Source organism: Onychostoma macrolepis, chromosome 01 (assembly GCF_012432095.1).
Source record: "Onychostoma macrolepis isolate SWU-2019 chromosome 01, ASM1243209v1, whole genome shotgun sequence".
NCBI lineage: Eukaryota > Metazoa > Chordata > Actinopteri > Cypriniformes > Cyprinidae > Onychostoma > Onychostoma macrolepis.
This window is the reverse complement of record NC_081155.1, coordinates 30,939,412-30,959,616: the sequence shown is the minus strand read 5'-3', so window position 1 is coordinate 30,959,616 and position 20,205 is coordinate 30,939,412. Positions and strand designations below refer to the sequence as shown.

General features: G+C 36.0%; 1 protein-coding gene and 1 long non-coding RNA gene across 5 annotated transcripts in view; both read left to right on the top strand.

Annotated features, from left to right (window-relative positions):
* The window catches only part of slit2 (slit homolog 2 (Drosophila)), an 81,424-nt gene that overhangs the window by 43,512 nt on the left and 17,707 nt on the right, over nt 1-20,205 (top strand). For 3 of the 4 annotated variants that reach the window (XM_058776053.1, XM_058776049.1, XM_058776060.1), the window contains exons 7-22: nt 106-177; nt 3,259-3,422; nt 3,796-3,928; nt 6,828-6,899; nt 7,002-7,073; nt 11,650-11,721; nt 13,326-13,469; nt 13,804-13,967; nt 14,396-14,419; nt 16,593-16,743; nt 16,998-17,072; nt 17,596-17,739; nt 17,929-18,072; nt 18,597-18,763; nt 19,036-19,168; nt 19,409-19,477. In XM_058776053.1, the coding sequence (XP_058632036.1) occupies nt 106-177; nt 3,259-3,422; nt 3,796-3,928; nt 6,828-6,899; nt 7,002-7,073; nt 11,650-11,721; nt 13,326-13,469; nt 13,804-13,967; nt 14,396-14,419; nt 16,593-16,743; nt 16,998-17,072; nt 17,596-17,739; nt 17,929-18,072; nt 18,597-18,763; nt 19,036-19,168; nt 19,409-19,477 (1,800 nt within the window). The remainder of the gene's footprint in view (nt 1-105; nt 178-3,258; nt 3,423-3,795; nt 3,929-6,827; nt 6,900-7,001; nt 7,074-11,649; nt 11,722-13,325; nt 13,470-13,803; nt 13,968-14,395; nt 14,420-16,592; nt 16,744-16,997; nt 17,073-17,595; nt 17,740-17,928; nt 18,073-18,596; nt 18,764-19,035; nt 19,169-19,408; nt 19,478-20,205) is intronic. The other variant, XM_058776050.1, reaches the window with a different exon arrangement.
* LOC131540801 (uncharacterized) lies at nt 7,084-10,538 on the top strand. The gene is made up of 3 exons (XR_009271348.1): nt 7,084-7,887; nt 8,107-8,281; nt 9,603-10,538. It is a non-coding gene; the product is annotated as an uncharacterized LOC131540801 (long non-coding RNA).

Sequence of the window (20,205 nt, the reverse complement as noted above, 5' to 3'; positions counted from 1 at the left end):
AGGGGCAGCTGTGGTAACCATTCGCTTTCATTCAGTGAACTATTCCTCATTACTGTTCTAAAAAGGTCTATGAACTGATTATCTTTCTTTGTCTTTGTTTCACAGCACACTGAATAACAACAATATCTCTCGTTTGTCAGTGGCCAGTTTTAACCACATGCCCAAGCTTAGGACATTGTGAGTATCTCACACACACACACACACACATGTTTCGTCGCCTTGGAATTATAAGGTTCTATCTGCATTCTGAGTGGTTTTGAGATATTGAGCTTCAAAGTTTTTGCATTACATATAGCAAAAATGATATGGGGAACAAGTCTCTTTCCTACATGAAAATGACAGAGACCCTAAATGTATTCTAAATGTACAATATCAAAATCCTCTCAAATTTTTAAATGGGGACTTTTGGAACGGGTCAAATGCAGATAGAACCTTCTAATTCTAAAAAGTCATTTTCTGCTTGGAATTATAAGGTTCTATCTGGTAAAACATTAATTGAAGCAACAATTTTCAAGAAAAACAAACAAATTTTATAATTTGTTTTAAAACATAAAATTAGTGTTGTAACAATGTGTCAACATGTATGAGAGAGGTAAATTTAATGCTTTATTTATCACATTTATTCCATATTTTAGGAGAAATCATTTTTTCTTGGTTAAGTTAGGCACAAAGGACAATACCTAAATATTTTGTCCAGTGCTAATGTTAATTTTAGCTGGATTATAGTGGGTAATTAAACACATTATTGAGGGAACAGTTAAAGCAGCTAATGTTACTCTAATCCATCTGACCAGGACTTTATTCCACAAAAAGCAGCACAGGGAAAATGGCATTCTCTTTAAATCAGTATGGCCGAGATAACATGCTGACGTTTATTGTTGTAATTAAGACCCAATCATTTAAATTATTGACTATTTGATATTTAAGGCTTAATGTTTTAAAATTTAAGATATTTTAAGAGTTTAAACTGCATGAATATTTCGCCAATCATTACATATTCGGGTATTTAGCAACCCAGACTTATCCAGCACGGATGGATCTCTAATTGCTGCAATAGCAGACTCTCCTGATATTTTAAGAACATAAAATAATAATAATAAAAAGAATAAAATAAGCATACTTCCTTACCTTTTGAAACTTAGAAGGGTTCGATTTGAGCAGATTTTACCATCACTGCTATCGTCAGAGTGCATTTCTCCATTATACATTCAGCATCTGGCTCATATTCACGATCTCAATATATTCTCAAAACTATCGTTTTCAGCATCATAATGAGTGAAAAATCACATCATTATGTTTTAAACAGTGCCACTTTGTGGAATAAAGGTAAATTGCACTTATTAATTATGCAGACACGTAATTATTGTTGTTTAATGTTTCATCTTTCCTGCTGTTACGGAGCAGTCCGGCGACATGCCAAAGAACGTTGATCCTGATTGGTCCTCTTGCAAGCAATAGAAGTGCTGATTGGCTGATTCGCAGATAGAACCTTATAGAACCAAGTTAGATTTCGACTTTGTAGATAGAACCTTTTTGTTTTCTAAATAAAAAGTCCTAAAATGTACAGAACTTTTAAAAAAAAACATCACATAATGTAAATAAGTTGTCACAGAATAAGAATATGTGAATAACTAAATTTTGACAAAAATGTCAGATAGAACCTTATAATTCCAAGGTGAAGGTTTGTTTTTGTGAAAAGTGGGGACATCCCATAGGCGTAATGGTTTTTATACTGTACAAACTGTATGTGCTATTGCCCTACACCAATCCTACACCTAAACCTACCCCATACAGGAAACTTTGTGGTATTTCAGATTTTCAATATACTCCATTCTGTGTGATTTATAAGCGTTTTGAAAAGTGGGGACGTGGGGTAATGTCCTGAAAAGTCACCTTCTCCTTGTAATACCTATGTCATACCCTTGTCATTATACAAATGTATGTCCTCATTTGTCACAAAAACGCGCACGCGCACACACACACACAATCTGCATTAAACCAGTTCTTCAGACTGTTGTTGGCATATTATCCAGCACTTATCATACTGGCCCTTAATAAGTGTGATTATGAGGTAATAGGGTGTAATAACCACATTAATATGTATGTTTCATTAGCATACATTTTGAAGATTGGAGTCCTTTGTGTGTGATCATGATTTAATCACATTTACGTGATGAGCTAAAGTAGGTAATTGCTATATCGGTATTCTGGTCCTTGTTAGCTAAATGTCAGCAACAGATGATGGAAAGAAAGCCAGTGAATGCCAAGATGGGAAGGACCATTAAGACTATGAAACCTATACTTATACTGTGGTTACCATACAGTAGTGCTGTAACTAAAACTAAAAGTCTTAAAATCATTTTTGCTGATTGAAATAAAGCTATGCAATATATGGTTCTTTCTCATTATTTGACTCAGTGGGAGCATATACAGGTTGAACAAGAGTGGTGCGAGAACTGAGCCTTGTGGAACTCCGCATGTCTTATGTACTCACATAATAACCTCCACCCTTCTATGACCTGAACTATTTGAAAACCAACCCAGAAAACCCAATCCAATTTAGCTCTCTCTAAAAGTATGTTGTGATCGACAGTGTAATAACAGATATTAGATAAAAAGCGTACAAAAGCACATAAAATTACTAAAACATTAAAGTAAAAGATTGAAAATATTAAAAGTTATTAAAATAGTATATGAATAATACTAAAACAAAATTGTTACGAATTGTTACCCATTTATTTCCATGGGGTGCTCATAGGTAGGAGTTCAATATGGGTATTTTTAACGTTAGACAAAAAAAATAATAAATTTAAAAAACCCATCCCAAATTGTATTTTATCCAGTTGAATAAACATGTTAAAAATCATGTAGCAATTCAGTGACAAGGTGACCTTATCTCTCTGATAAAAAATACATTAGAAAAAAAAGAAGTATAAAATAGGTATTTTAATATGTTCAATATATTAAATCACCTTCTGATTCTGTTTCAGCAAGTTGATAACATAACACACTTCCTGTGTCCCCATAAAACAGAAGGCTTAAAAAACATACAAAACAGTGTTTTATGACATTTTAGTGCGTGTGTGTGTGTGCGTGTGTTTGCAAGTAAATGACAGTAATTAATGAACAAGAAATTGTTTGATGCAAAGTTGATAATAATCTGTCACACACATGGACACAGGTTTTTGCCGATATATATCAGCTTAGACTGCCATTGGACCTTCAAAAGACTTTCTCTCTCACTCTCCATCTCTCTAGTCGTCTGCACTCAAATAATCTGCTGTGTGATTGCCATGTGGCCTGGCTCTCTGATTGGCTGAGACAGAGGCCCCGCCTTGGCCTCTACACACAGTGTATGGCTCCGCCCTCTCTGAGGGGCCACAACATTGCTGAGGTTCAGAAGAAAGAGTTTGTGTGTACAGGTAAGTTAGTGTGTGTTTTATTTGTATGGTTTGTTTACAGGAGATAAGAGCTTGTGAGTATAAAGAGAATAAATACATGAATTTGCTGTTTTGTGTTGTCAAAGCTTTCATATTCTGTCCATTTTTCGGCTGTTCTCTTCCTTTGCTCATGCTTTCAAGACTTCAGTGAAGGCAAGTTATCTGTGCTGAAATAACATGGGCAAAAATGTTTCTTTACTTCAAATTGCATTTAGTTGCAATATGCAGTCCACAACATTTTTGCTTGAGAAAGTTTTTTTTGTTGTTTTTGATTTAATTCAACCTTCAAACTCAACCTTCCTTTGTGTAGCACATCCCCCTGCATCCCTGTCATCTCTCTGTATGTGTGTTTTAGGGCCCCAGTCACACTCGTCCTGTAGTGTGCTGCAGTGTCCTGAGCTGTGCACCTGCAGTAATAACATAGTGGACTGCCGGGGGAAAGGACTGACTGAAATACCCACCAACCTGCCAGAAACCATCACTGAAATGTGAGTGAGGAGCAGACACATAACACATCACACACACCCAGACATTTATTTAGCTATCTAAATGGGCACATTACATTGACTTTTATTATTTTTAATACAACTAGTTATAAATGTAACCTAACTCTAACAGGGTTTAAAAATTGTAGTATTATTATTTTATTTTGGGATATTTTGTCTGATTTAGCTCACTTCTGGGTACAAATTTGTCCCTAATATGGTAAAAGTTGGGGACATCCCCTAGGTGTAATGGTTTTTATACCGTACAAACTGTATGTGCTATTGCCCTACACCAACCCTACACCTAAACCTACCCCTTACAGGAAACTTTGTGCTATTTCATATTTTCAATACACTCCATTCTGTTTGATTTATAAGCGTTTTGAAAAGTAGGGACATGGGGGAATGTCCTGAAAAGTCACCTTCTCCTTGTAATACCTGTCATACCCTTGTCATTATACAAATTTATGTCCTCATTTGTCACAAAAATGCTCGCGCACACACACACACACACATTCCCATATGCTTCTATTGCTTGTAGATTGTACTAAATATAATCACAATCCACTAATTAAATTGTACCACTAAAAAACTTATTTAGATTACTTTTATATTATATCATATTATATTATATATATAAATACAATGTAATATGTACTTGAATATGTTCAATAAACATCACTATCTATAAGGTATCATACTGATAAAATAATAATTATAATTAATAATAATAATTATAACACAATACAGTATAATAAAACGCAACTTTTGTTTTATTATACTTTTGTTTTATTATATTATATTATTATACATTTTTTATTTTATTAATATTACTAACTTTTATATTATTTAGTAAAACTATTTGAACTCTTTCTGGATCATTTTCCATTTGAGAGTATCCATAAAGGAATAGTTAGGTTAGAAACACACACACTCACGTACATAGAGCCGTCACCGACAAGACAGTATGTCTTCCTCAGTCTTGTATTAGATTGAGTGTAATGGTGGATTTGTTTGGCACCAGTCTGATGTCTGCCTCCTTTTTGACAGATGTAGCTTCCACATTCCACAAACACACATACACACAGTCAGGGTTGTATCTGTATCAAGTATTTTAACTACGGAGGCCATGCTGAAGTCATGCGCATTAATGCAGTGTGGAAATGGATTTATTTTATCAATGGCATCTCTTCTGTGGGCCAGCGCTCTGCCAACGGGGCCTGGATTGAGACGCCACATCTTTTTTAAACTGTTGTGCCTCTCACTGCCAGGGTCATTGTCTATCTTTTTTCTTCCCTTCTTTCTCTGTCTGTCATCCCTTCGTTTTTCTTCCTCTGAAAGCCGCATGCAGGGCTTTGGCAGATGAGTCAGATTATCTCATTTGGCTCCGGCTGAATGAAATGTGTGTGTATGTGTGTGTTCGTCCACCTATGCGGGAGCCCGATTTTCATGCTCTGTCAACTTTGGAGAGCTTATCTGATTTATGACATATTTACTGTCAAAGAGAAGAACAGATATCTAGAGAGAGACAGCAAGAAGGCAAGCCATTATAAATAAGCATTGCTATATTTTGAATGCTGGAATACTGAATGAATAATATATTTGTGATTCTTATTACTTGACCTGTCAGGTAGGAAAATTACAGCTGATGTTGATTTATCTTTTATTCCACTTATAAAACATCCACCTTTTATCAAATGTTTTGTTCAAATGTGAAAATTAAATTAGCTTACGTGTACAGTTTTTTTTTTTTTTTTTTTACAGTTAAAATATTTCCTTTTCAGGTTTTTAATTCGATTTGTGTATGCATGTGCATTTGTTCAAAAGTACACTCAAAACATCAGTTTTGGTTTGCAACTGAAGAAATACAGTAGTTAGTCAATATATGGAAACCTGTTATTGAAATAACATAAGAGTCAAAAATAAAACAGGTGATTGTGAGAAAAAGTTTGAAATAACTTTGATTGTGAGAAACATTTGCACAAATCACATTGTGAGATAGAAAGTCATGATAAGAAATAAAGTCACATTTGTCAGAATTATATGAAATAACATCACAACTGTGAACTATAATATGTCGGTAGTGACAATAACGAGCATAAATCATGATAATCTCTTTATTATTATAATTGTTTTTTATTTATTTATTTATTTTATTCCGAGTGGGTAACAGGCTTCATTATTTAACTGTTACTAAAGCAAAAGTATCTGATAAGAGGGAGGTTACTAAGATAAAGTAAGACTGCCCCATTAGGTGACCCACTCTTTGTATATTAAATCCTATAGCAGCCTTATCATGTGACCGACTTAATGTAAAATACAACAGTTTTGCTACTAATATAACTGATACTAATATAACTGTTCTTTTCATAAGCGACAAATTTTAATGCAAAGTTTTAATGCAAAAAAAACCCAAAAAGTGCTCTTTTAAGGCAATGTTGAAATCTCTGTGTTCATAATTCAATTTTTCATGGAACACAGATGTTGGATTTGTTCTTAGTCTGACCAAATCACACAAGCACACACTCATCCAGACATGGGCACTGCCTCAGACTGGAGCTACAGCAAACAGACGCAGCTGCTACACTGTGATTAAAGTCGTCCCAGAGATATTGACATTAATCTTACATTTGTGCCTGTCACAATGATTTCCCCCTTCTTTTGTCATGGTACCCCTCTTATTGTATTAAATTTCTGTATTACAAAAACAGACTCTAAACCCAGAATTAATGTCCAAGATGTAGCATTCCAAATCAGTCATCGCCCATCTCCCATAAGACTTTTCCAGTAACTCCTCAATACTGCTGTCAGTGCCCGCCATTTTCCAGTTAGCCTCACCTGGATTATTCCCTCTGCCACATTCCCTCCATTTGTTGATCTGGTTTATTCTCTCTGTTCACAGCCGACTGGAGCAGAACTCCATCAAGATTATTCCACCAGGAGCATTCTCACCTTACAAACGGCTGCGGAGAATGTGAGTGTGTGTGTGTCCATGTGAGCACACATACATACATAATTACACACTAACACACGTATTCCTCATCTGTCTCTAATTTTCTTGTTTGTTTGTTTTTAGAGATTTGAGTAATAATCAAATAACTGAATTGGCTTCAGACTCCTTTCAAGGTCTCCGATCTTTGAATTCTCTGTAAGTATATATATATATATATATGTATATTTGTGCGTGTATGCGTGAGAAGAGAATGTAAGAGTTATATTAAGCTTCCATCATTCTTTCAATTTTTGATGATCTGACTCATTCAAGCTTTTAGAGAACAGAGCAGATGTAGAACAACCCCTGTAGAGTCACACTGTAAAAAACAGCTGTGAAAATACAGGAATTTTAAGGTACCGTTCTTCGTAAATACAGTTGAATACTGTGAATGATGGTACCTTTGCGGAATAAATTATTAATCGCAAACTACTGTTTAATTTTACGGTATAAAACAGTATTTTTTAAGTCTAGTCACGTGTGCGACGCTGAGACTGCTCATAACTCCTCAGAGCACCACAACGCATCATGATTTTTTCCCCCATCTGAGCAAAATAACAACGGTTCAAGTGTCTTCAGAAGTAAAGTTGTACAGAAATATTAAAGAGAAAAGGAGGAAGAGTTCAAGAAGATGATTTTTTCTCCCCGACTGTGAGCTGCAAGCATCACCAAACTGAATGACATATTCCGGAGTTTTCCTCGTCGCCTACTTAAGGTAAATGTAATTTTATCATTGTCATTGTTACCCTGTGGTAGTATTTACAAAATTGTATATCTTATGTGAGTGTTTATAGAATAGAATAGAGGGACTGATTCTCCATGCTGATGTACGTTTTGTTTATTTTTATTTATTTATATTTGCTACGACTGGTCACACAATTTCATTCATAATTTGAATACCTTTGTCTATGTTCTACAGATGTCTGCCACTGCAGCAGATGTTGAGCCCTCCTTGCCACTCCATTACTGTGTAAGTGCCATAGCAAGGCTCTCCCATGGATTTAGCTCATCAATATTGTTTTAGCCATGCCAAGTTATGAAAAGTACTGCTCTGCAGCAGTTTTGATACTTATTGTAAATGGAGAGACAATATGCTGATCAAAACTGTATTGAAAATGCATGGATGGGGTGCTGATAATAATATTTGATACTGTTTCAGGATATTAACTATAATTTTTGTCTGTATCAGTTGCTGGTCATGAAGCCACAATTGGAGGATGGATGAGCAGCATCGAAAACCATGTCATCTGTGAAGGTGTCCACCAAAGCTTCATCACAGGGCTGGCTGCAATTATCGACACTTACTACGTCTTCAACTTACAGTACCAAGAGGAAGCCTCAAGGAAGCTGGAGTTTGTTCAAAGGTAAATATTGTTTCGATATTGTGCCCCTCTTCCCAGCTCTGTTCAGAAAAGGTCATTTACTATAAGCTGTGCTGTATATTAGTAGATCTCTCTTGTTCCTATATCAACTTTATAATTACAGTTGTTTAGTTTGATCATGAATTGACGTTTAAGCTGTGCATTCAGCTGGGTTTAAACTGAATGTGTTATCTCACTGCATGTTCTTGAATAGAGTATACTGTAATTCTCTCTCTTTAACTTCCACTGCAACTCTCTCTTTATTTCTTTCAAACAAAGAAGCATCTCAAAGCACAGCTTTAAGGAATGGGACATTTCAGACTGAACATGTCACTGCTTATCTATACACATGGCTGGTGCAACAATGTTTGAGTGTCTAGTCTGTTTTCTCTGCATGCTGCAGTCAAATTTAAAAGGAAGAGGAGAACTGTCAATAGCATGAACCATGCACCCCTCTCCCATCAATGTCCTTACAACAATGCACTGTCAGATGTATTTGTTCGGTTATTGATAGTTCTTCCTATTAAACTTCAACTATCAAACTATCATTGCACCAGCAATGTATACATCTTCATTTTTGGGATGTTTATAAGTGAATAAAAACTAAAATGAAATCTGTTCATCATATAAAGCAATTGTGTCCCTTCAAAAGACTTGCATTAAACTGCTTGGTTTATATGGATTTATTTTATGATCTGCTTATGAATGTTTTGAAGGGTCAGAGTTTTGGGTGAATAGAGCGAAGAGAAAGAAATCTCAGATTTGATTAAAAATATCTTCATTTGTGTTCCGAAAATGAACAAAAGTCTTATGGGTGTGCGTAATTGATGACATATATATATATATATATATATATATATATATATATTAATTATTTTGGGGTGAGCTAACGCTTTAAGGATAATAGTTTGTCAATATTCAATTAAAATCTTGTTTATTTGTATAGTGCTTTAACAATACATATTGTGTCAAAGTAATATTTATATGGCAGAAATGTACAGTTCTAAGATAATACAAATCATGCAGTTCAGTTCATGCAATCAGTTAATCTGAAACACGTTAAATCAGTATTTACATGTTGTGATAATAATGTAAGGAAAAATTGGCAGTTTTGTATGTTGATTCAGAGTCGGCATTATTTTAAGTCCTCACAGAGTTGGTGTCAGTCCTTCTCAGGTGTCAGGATAATCTGAAATGAGATCATTCTCTGATAATTATAAAATACAAAGGTCATTATCATGAGTAAACATCTTAGAATTGTCTTAAATGCAATTAATATTTACTTACCAAGCCTAATATCTCATATTTCTATATTGCTTTTTAGGCGCTTCATTGGATTGATCCCTGAGAGAGGAACAAAGGCCAACCAGGTGAAGGTGATATCCAAGAAGACAGGGAAACTTGTCCTTTGGAAACCTTTTGGATGTTGAGCGGGGCTTTGTTTAGTAATGCAAAGTCAGAGCGTTGTGTTCTGCAACTATAGTAGATGTTCATGTGAAGTCACAGCATTCTGTTCTACAACCAGATGTTCATGTAAAGTCAACGCAGTGTTCTGCAAATCAGTGTTCATGTGAAATCACAGCACTTTGTTCTGCAGCTACATCTTTCTGTAAACTTTCTGTATTCTGTTCTGTAACCACATCTTCATGTGAAGTCAGAGCATTGTGTTCTGTTCAATCACAATGGTGTAGTGGAAACGATGCGCTTTATATATTATTGGCTTTAATAAAAGTTTTGAAGCCATCTTTTGTGAGAACCATTTGTGTTCAAGTAATTTTCTGTGGTTTTAGTTTTAGACTGTCAATTTTAATACATAATTAATTTAATTTAATGTTTTAATACATTTTACAGTAATAAAGTTTATGAGATTACAGTAAGAATACTAAAACAGTATAATGGCAACTAAACACCTACAGTGTTATACTGTACATCTTATATTTTCTACAGTGCAGTACTGTAATATTTTACAGTAATAAACTGTTGTTCCATATTACAGTAGGTGTACTGTAAAAATCACAGCATTATGCAGGCAAATCTAGCTGCCAGTAGTTTACTGTAAATTAACAGGATTTTTTTTACAGTGCAGAGTCAACGTATCCACCATTCAAACAAACAGGACATTTTCATTTCAATAGATTAACAGACACCTCCAGTAATAGTTCTATCTTTAAATATGTTGCATAAATAAAGAAATGAATATCATGAGAAAATGTAAGTATTTTACGAGGTGGCAGTTTTGTTTGAATTCATACGATGTGAAGAAAAATAAGCAAGTAAGCATGGTAATTGCGAGACAAATGACAAATTTATACTGTATATGACTAAACCCTTAGAATATGAAACACACTAATATAAGCTCTTGCTTAAATACATTAAGCTATTTGTTTTGGCTTGGCATTTTCAGTGTGCAAATTTGTGGGTTTTAGGGGGATGGGATGTATATGTCTTTCTAGCTTGGTCTCTGTATTTTTTTTGGTTTACTTCACTGACCGGGTTCCAATGAGCCAGAACTCAGTGGGCGGAACAGTTCTCCCCCCCTCTCTCATTCCCTTCGGACCAGCCTCTTAGGAACACCAGCCAGCCATTTAAAATCTCTCCTCCTGAAAAAATACAATTTCAAGCCAGAAGAGTGATCCAATGTGAAACATAAGTGAACACACACATGCAAGTCCTGATATGACATCACAGTAATGAAATACTTCAAATGCAGGCACAGACAGAATTTTTTTTTTAGATGCTGAATTTGGGGGGAAATCTGCCTGTTAACAGAATTGTGTACTACACACCAATAAGTATCTTAAAAGAATAATCTAATTAGTCAAAATATTTAATGAATAAACATGCAAAAGTACAACTTTGTACAACGTGAAAGACAGAAGTTCCAAATCTTAAAGCTTTCTGTAAAGTTTCTGTGTGGGCTGCACATATGTAGGATATCAGCAAATAGCCAAAGCCACAATTCCATTATTCATTCTAAAATAAAAATGCCAAGAAATGTTTAGCCCTGCGTGGCTCTTTCAGATTAGTCCTGAATTTGCCAATATTTATCACCCATTTTTATGACAACATCAGTTTGCGTAGGGTTACAGACCATTAAGATAAAGTAATGAATATGAGATGTAATTGATATTTTATATTCATCATAAGAAGATTATTGCGCATATGTTTTTCATGATTTTACCTCTGGGTTCATATGATTTAATTTGTGTTTAAATATGATTCGTCATTGGTTGCACTGGGATGATTTGTGGTGGTGCATCTTGTGCTCTGTTTGAGGAACATTTCTGATGAATGGATGTGTATGTGGGTGGGTAATGAACATCTTTAATCTTTGCTTTTATTTAATTTTCCCTTGTGTTTCTGCCTTTCAGGGTTTTATATGGGAATAAAATCACTGAACTTCCCAAAGCCCTTTTTGATGGACTGTTCTCATTGCAGCTACTGTGAGTAATGCACATTCTATGAATTTATGCTTGAATATGGCACGAAGGAAGGGCGTTTATTTCTCTCTGAGTGTGGGTGCAGGTTTTGCCAAGTCTGAGGACCAGCCATTGGAAAATGGTTTAATAAACATACTAAATAATGACTCAATTAAAATCTAATTATGCCAAATGGTTTGTGTGAAGGGAAATTTCATTAGCTCAAGATACCAACATTTTAGTAGTTATATCAATGCCAGTAATTCTTAATATCAGCTTAAATACCACAGCAAAAATGGATATGCTATTATCACCATATTGTGAAACTTTACCAGTATTTCTCAGTAAGTAATAAAGTCAGTAATAAAGAAGGAAAGAGCAGTATTTTTTCTCTTTTTATTGTCAATATTGTCATTTAAGTGAGTGTTAATTACTTACTTGACAGAGACAAGTACATTAGGCTGCATTTATAGTCTAATATTTTGAAACAACTCTTATATCTAACCAAAAGTGTTTACATAAATATCCTACCAAGACAAGAATTTTTTTTATTTTAATATCCAGTTAGTACTGCAGTTGTGGTACGGGTGCTTTTGACATCCTTTGCTCAGTGTAAAAATAATAGATGCTCACATCATGATAGAAAAAACAAATGTGTGTGTGTGTGTGTGTGTGTGTGAACTGGTACATATGGTTTATGAGGACACAAATCTGTATAATAACATGGGTACAACGTGAAGGTGGTTTATGAGGACACTGCCTGTGTCCCTGTAAACCAAAAGGCTTAAAAAACATACTAAATGGTGTTTTTTTGCAAATCTAAAAATGCACAGTTTCCTGTAAGGGGTAGGTTTAGGTGTAGGGCAATAGCACATACAGTTTGTACAGTATAAAAACCATTACGCCTATGGAGAGTCCCCGTAAAGCACAAATGCAAGTGTGTGTGTGTGTGTGTGTGTGTGTGTGTGTGAGTGTTTGCACCTTGAGGATAGGACCATAAGCCTGACCCATTTCCCTGATGACAGACACAACTGGACATAAATTCACACACATACCACACACTTCCGCTGTATGTGTGTGTGGGTGTGAGGAGTATGTTTAGGAAATGCTTGTTAATCCAAGTATTTATAGGGCTTTAACGAGACCATAAGCATTTGGAGCTACTACATAACATTACAACCTCACATGTGCTCAGACCGTGTTGAAAGTGAATATAGAAAGATTGTACTCCCTCTCACTCTTGAATTATTCTGAAATAACTAACATGTGAAACTCACATTTGTGTATGCTGACAAATATAAAAGTTTAGTGCCAATATCTCACATCGCACACACAGTTTTATTGCTTTGCAGGAGATGCGGAACATATAAATCCTGTTTATACGAAAGCAGCTTTGTAAAATAAAGCCTCTGTTTATTCACAACTTTGTTCTCCTATAAGGCACTGTAAATGAGTCTGGAGACCACAGGGATTTTTTTTTTCTAAGTCTCGCTCATATGTTTGTCTAGAAATGTTAATCTATTTGCATATGGCATTTATGCTTTCTCAATTTACAACTCATGTATAGATTTTCCTGTTTGCCAGAGAGATTTGTGTAAAATGTCACATACGAATGTTTATCCCAACAGGTTGCTAAATGCGAACAAGATCAATTGTTTGCGCGTAGATTCTTTCCAAGACCTGCAGAATCTGAATCTTCTGTCACTTTATGACAACAAACTCCAAACCATTGCAAAGGGAACCTTCTCTTCTCTCCGAGCCATCCAAACACTGTGAGTTAAACTATAGGTAACATTTGTTACCCCATAAACCTTTTTGACTTTAGTATTATGGCATCTCAAAGAGTATCATCTCTTTAATGTCATGTTTACTTATTTTTTTACTGCATTTAAACAGCATTAATATGTATGTAAGCATTAATACATAGCTGCCTTTATATTTTTGAAAGGAAGTCCCTTGTATCATCATATTTGAGGGAATTTTAAAGTCTTGGTATAGAATATTAGGTCCATGTATGATCAATGGCATGCAGTCATATTTTAGGTTGGTCAGTAGGTTATTTATGACCGTCATTCATAATTTTGTTGAATATTTTATATTTATCAGTCATCTGGCCCAGAACCCCTTCATGTGTGACTGCCATTTGAAGTGGTTAGCTGACTACCTGCAAGACAACCCGATTGAGACCAGTGGAGCTCGATGCACCAGTCCCCGCCGGCTAGCTAACAAACGCATCGGCCAGATCAAGAGCAAAAAGTTCCGCTGTTCAGGTACATACAGCCATGAAAATCGGTAGTTCATAATATGCGTAATTTTGAGTAATTTGCCAGACTTGCTTACAGATGCTAAGTCTTGCTGTCTGTTCCTGATTATGGACTTTAGCCTCAGTGAGATTGTGTGTGTGTGTGTGTGTGTGTGTGTGTGTGTGTTTGTGCGGTCAGGGGTGTAAACATCTTAGTCAGCTTTCACTTACACAGACATATACAGCATGAGTTATCGTCTCCTGTCTAAGCAGATTATAAATCAGAATGCAAATGTGTGTGTGTGGGGGTATTATTAGTTTACTGTCTGTCAGTTGATTATTGATCGCTGTGGGGTTATAAATGAGCAGGATTCTCTGATCAATATTCATATTCATTTATTGATCTACATATACACAGCTTTCCTCTCAGTTCTCTGTGTATCTCTCTTTGTTTAGCTAAAGAACAATATTTTATACCAGGTATGTTCAGCTACTAAACATTTTGTCTGTGTGTGTACTGCACAAAAGCCTTTGGAGTACTACACTAATGCACGCAAATGACATGCACATTATTATGCAGATAGATTTTTAGCTGTATTTGCATAGAAGAGCAAAGCATAATGTTGCTGTGTTCTTGTGTAGCACGTGCCTCAATGACAATGCTCAAAATCTAATCAGAATCTAATCATTTATTTAAGAACACATTATAAATCCAGTTCATACACACAATGACTTGAATACCTCTTCTTTTATGAATGTGTATTTATTAATAAAGAAATCTTTATTAATTAAGAAAATATTATAAAAATTATTATAATTTAGCTTTTTTTTTGTATTTTTATTTCTTTTATACTCTACCATTCAAATGTTTGGGGCTGGTAAGTTTTTTTGAAAGAGGTCCCTTATACTCACCAAAGCTATATATATATATATAGCAAAAATACAGTAAAACAGTAATATTGTGAAATATTATTAGAATTTAAAATGTAATTTATTCCTGTGATGGGAAAGCAGTTATTGCACCAGTCTTCAGTGTCACATGATCCTTTTTTTAGGATCAATTTTTTGATTTTGCATAGATAGGGTCACATGCAACTGTTCAAAATCTTCTTCATAATAAACGGAACAAGCTGACCCTCTGAACCCCTCCAACCAGATTTAGTTTATAATTATGTAAAAGTAATTTGATCATTTTAATGCATCCTTACTGACTAAAAACTGAATATTTATTTATTTATTTATTTACTTACTTGCTTTCTTACTTACTTACATACTTACTTACTCACTCTCCCTTACTGGACCCAAACTTTTACATTTTATATATATATATAATTTTATAACAAAAAAAAAAAAGGGTGCTTTTCCTAAAAATGATTATTAGGCTTTTTCAGAACCATAAAACACTATGAATACTATATATTTTTAAGAACTTGGTATGTGTTTTAAACCAAAATACAAATACAGTCGTTGTTTTTTTACATCAAGTTGCTAGATGAGCAAGCACACAATGGCGCTTCAGTCTAATGTTAATTTGTTGTCAGACCTTCACCAGCCTGACCAGTGTCACTCTTGCTGTGTGCATGCTCACAAACAGCACACAGTGGCATGGATCTAAGACACAGGCTTTCCAGTGTTCGCAGGTATTAGGGTTTGACTGTTGGAGTGTATTACATATTCTCTCTCTTCCTTTCTCGCACACACACTCAGGGATTCATCATATCAATAAGTGTAAGTAACTGACACAAGACCAGTAAGACATCACCCAAAAAGCCCTTCCCCCCTCAACCCCAACCAATCACAGACCAGGAACCCAAATATATGTGAAAATGTGCTCAGAGGTTTATGCAGCACACAGTGTGAATTGAACGTGTACTTGTGTGTTTGACTGTGCGTATAACTGCTGGTTCATGTTTATTTACTGTACAACAGCTGCAATATTCCTACCACATACTTCTGTTTCTCTCTCTCTCCCCCCCCCCTGCATCTCTCCTCTCTCTATCACGCTCTCCGTTATTCCTACTAGTTTATCACGGCTAAACAAATTACTGTCTCATTCTTTAGCTCTCAATCCTTTGTTTCTCTTTCTCTCTTTCTCTCTCTGTGTCTTGTGGAGGAAATTCAGCGGGGTTTTCCTTTGTGCTTGATCTAACCATGTGGTTGCAGACTCGGACTAATACATGGTTCTGTCAAGCACCATGGAAGGTCTTGCAGCATCTACAGCATGGCAAGCAACAAGAGACAACCTTTGTATGTGTGTGTGTGTAAATGTTTTTGTCTTTGTTTGTATGGATGTGCAGTTAAGAATATGTGCATCGTCTTTTCCCACTTATAAGTGTGTGTCTGTGTGTGTGTACACAACACTCCAAAGTCATGGCTAGTATGTCAGCATGGCTTTATGTGTTGTTAAGAATGTTAATACCATAATTGCCATGGTGATAACTGAGTTTCCTCTGGTCTAGCACAATTAACCTTTAACGTCCTCCTTCCCAGTGACCCTCTACTTTTACCACTCTACCTTTCCAACCAAACGTTTTCAAGCTTAGTCCTCTCCTTCTCTCTCTCTCTCTGTCCTCTATTTCTCTCACACACACTTTATTTGTGATTTTGTGGTGTGTAACGGTGTGTGTGTTTGTGTGTATGGTTATGTGTATAGGTGTGGAAGACTACCGATCAAAACTAGGTGGGGATTGCTTCGCTGACCTGGCATGCCCAGAGAAGTGTCGCTGTGAAGGAACCACAGTGGACTGCTCTGGACAAAAGCTCACGAAAATCCCAGACCACATACCTCAATATACAGCAGAACTGTGAGTGTCTCTCCTTTAAGGTTTAGTTCAGCCAAAAATGAAAATTCTGTCTTCATTTACTCACTAAACATTGTTTACTCGTTCTAAATCACTGGAAGTCCATTTCAACAAACCTTTGACGTTTCAAAATGTTCAGATTAAATTCTGAACAGTGCACAACCTTGCTATACATTATTGCTTTTAAACAAATAAACAAACACATTAATTCATCAACAAATCATTTGTTTTGTGTGTTTCATTTGTTTTCCATGCAGCCGCTTGAACAATAATGAATTTACAGTGCTGGAGGCTACAGGAATCTTTAAGAAGCTTCCTCAGCTGCGCAAAATGTAAGTCTCCTTCTGTGTCTTTGTCATCTGTAATATACAGTTTAAGGCTGGAATACACTACACGACTTTTAAAAACTGAACAGATCTTAAAATACTGGGCATCATGCACTTACCGACTTTGTAATAGTCACAGAGGAAAACCTGTCCATCATACACTAAACGACTGAGGATCACACATTACCAGACTTTAAAGTCGTTCCGATCACAAAAAACCCACGCAGAAACATGCACCTTGTTGTTAGGAGATGCGTGAAAACAATACACGTTCTAAAATCGGCTCAAAATATCAAACATGTTCGATGTCCTCTGACTGGATGGAATCATAGACTGGATGGAGTCTGTGACCATCATACGCTATGTGATTTTCTATGAAATCTGTCAACTCAAATTTGCAGACTGGCTCTGACTTTCGGCAACTAGCGTCAACTTCTCCAGACTGTAAAAATTGTGTACCATATTCCAGCTTTTAGGCCACCATCATAAGAGCACTTAAAGTACCATGCCAACTTGCTTTGTTTTACAGTAATCTTAGTAACAATAAGATCACAGATATTGAGGAGGGCACATTTGAGGGGGCCAGTGGAGTGAATGAACTCATACTGACGAGCAATCGCTTAGAGAGTGTCCACTACAGCATGCTGAAAGGCCTCAGCGGCCTCCGCACACTGTGAGTATCACATGCTTGCATGACTCAATTGAACTTCAGGACAATGCATCCAGATGCTGTCAAAAAATAATATCTAGGTATGATTTTATTCTCAGGTGTGGGCACATTGGTCTGTGTGTTCCAAACCAAATCTGATTTGCAGCTTCTGGCTGTTTTAAATGATTACATGTGTGTGTTTTTCATGTGCAGGATGTTGAGGAGTAACAAGATAAGCTGTGTCAATAACGGTAGTTTTACTGGTCTGAGCTCTGTGAGGCTGCTCTCCCTGTATGATAACCTGATCACCTCCATGTCCCCGGGAGCCTTTGACACACTACATTCCCTCTCAACACTGTGAGTATCAAACCACGGTTTTGTTTTGTTTCAGTAAAGCTGAAAAAGCATTCTGTCCCAAAACTGAGTTAGCTGCCTTGCTACCTAAATACATTAGGTAACTTCTAAAAGAACATGAACTGTCCCTTAAGGAGGTGAACAATATGAATCATTCTACATGAAAAGAAACTCAGTGCTTTACTTATGCTTGACTTAATACAGTTTCACATTAGCAAACTGATAAGCTAATTCCATGATACTCTATATTATTATGAAATTACAAGAAAAAACACACAAATACTAGGATAAAGCAGTGAACTTAAAAACAGGTCAAATTGTTATTTATTTAACAATATTTGAGTTTATTCATAATAAACATTTCTCTCACCTTGTCTGCCATCTGATTTATTAAAGTTGCCTGCCTTTCAAGACGGTGGTGTGCCTACGCAGGCAGCTCATTTTGAAACAGACCTTTTGTTTATGAGCTTCTGGAATGTTTTGCTAAATATTTGCTACATATTTTTTTTCCTTATGCAATCCCACAGGAACTTGCTGGCCAATCCGTTTAACTGTAACTGTCATCTGGCCTGGCTGGGGGAATGGCTCCGTAAGAAACGGATTGTCACGGGTAACCCCCGCTGTCAGAGCCCATACTTTCTTAAGGAGATCCCTATTCAAGATGTGGCCATTCAAGACTTTGCCTGCGAAGACGGTATGGCTATGTGTGTGGAGGGGGATGGTTAGTGTGCATGTGTGTTAGAAAATCTTGTTTCTAACTCCTAATAGGGCTTTGATAAGATCTGTTATGCTAACTTGAGCATAGCTCAGTGTTATCTTTTTTAACACAGACTCAGGCAAGCTTACAAAAACAATCACCCTGGCATATCTTAACATCGAAAAGCTCATTTAAAATTTCATTATTCTCAGCTTCTGATAAATGAGAACATTAACATGATGATTAATTTTCTCTTTGTGTGTGTGCAGGTAATGATGAGAATAGCTGTTCACCCTTGGCTCGCTGTCCTGCTGAGTGTTCATGTTTGGATACGGTGGTTCGCTGCAGTAATAAAGGACTTAAGATTTTACCCAAAGGCATTCCTAAAGACGTTACAGAACTGTGAGTGTACACAAACACATTACGGCCACAAACCTCACAGCAATTTCATAATAAATGGCCATTTTCAAAAATCCCCTTATCTAATCCAGGCACACCTTTTTTGTCTCCAACAACATATTTGACATCTGAAATAATACATGGCTGCTATATTTACGTCTTTGAAGTTTCTCCCATTACAGTGTTGCTAATGTGCTATTTCCTCTGTGTTTGAGTAATAACTTGTTTGTCTTTTTCTGATAGCTATCTCGATGGCAACCAGTTCACGCAAGTCCCTCTGGAACTATCCAATTATAAACACCTCACTCTCATGTAGGTACAGCCCTCTCTGGAGTCACCCAATCACAAATAATTCACAGTTATCAGGGCCCTGCCCCTTTAAAGCCCAGCCAATCATAGCAGACCTCCATTCTTTTAAACGGACAGAGTTAGCCTGTACATATGGTGCTTGATCCATTTTCTCATCAAGCCAATGCCAGAAAATCCAAATGTTTGTAGCTGTATTCTAAGGGTTTATTTTGGCTTTTCCCCTTATTTCCTGCACTATGAGAACATATTCCATCTCCACCAAGCATACCAAATGAATAAAGTACTAATTAACAATGATCATTATACAGCACACACACAAAAATGCAAATTCATCAATTAGATATGATTGATTGCTCATTTCTTCAGTCTACGTTACTGTTAAGTAATTATTATTTTATGATAAGGGAGACACACAAAATATGCAGAGCGGGGGATATCCAGGACCAGGATTAAGAGCCACTGGTTTTAAGTAATTTATATGACTGTCAATGATTTTTGTAGGTTTATTGTATTATTTTCATGAATGCAAATTTCCACAAAAGTTCATTCAAGTAAAGTAATGCATCTAAGATGTTGAATGCTGCTGTATGTTGTATTATGACTTCAAGTCTAATGCATTACTATTGTGCTTCATGTTTGCTGTTTGCAGTTTTAAAGGTCACTGCATACTGCATTGAAGTTCAGCCATCTTAGTGTCTTTAACATAGAAGTTTGCATGTGCATTGTCTTAT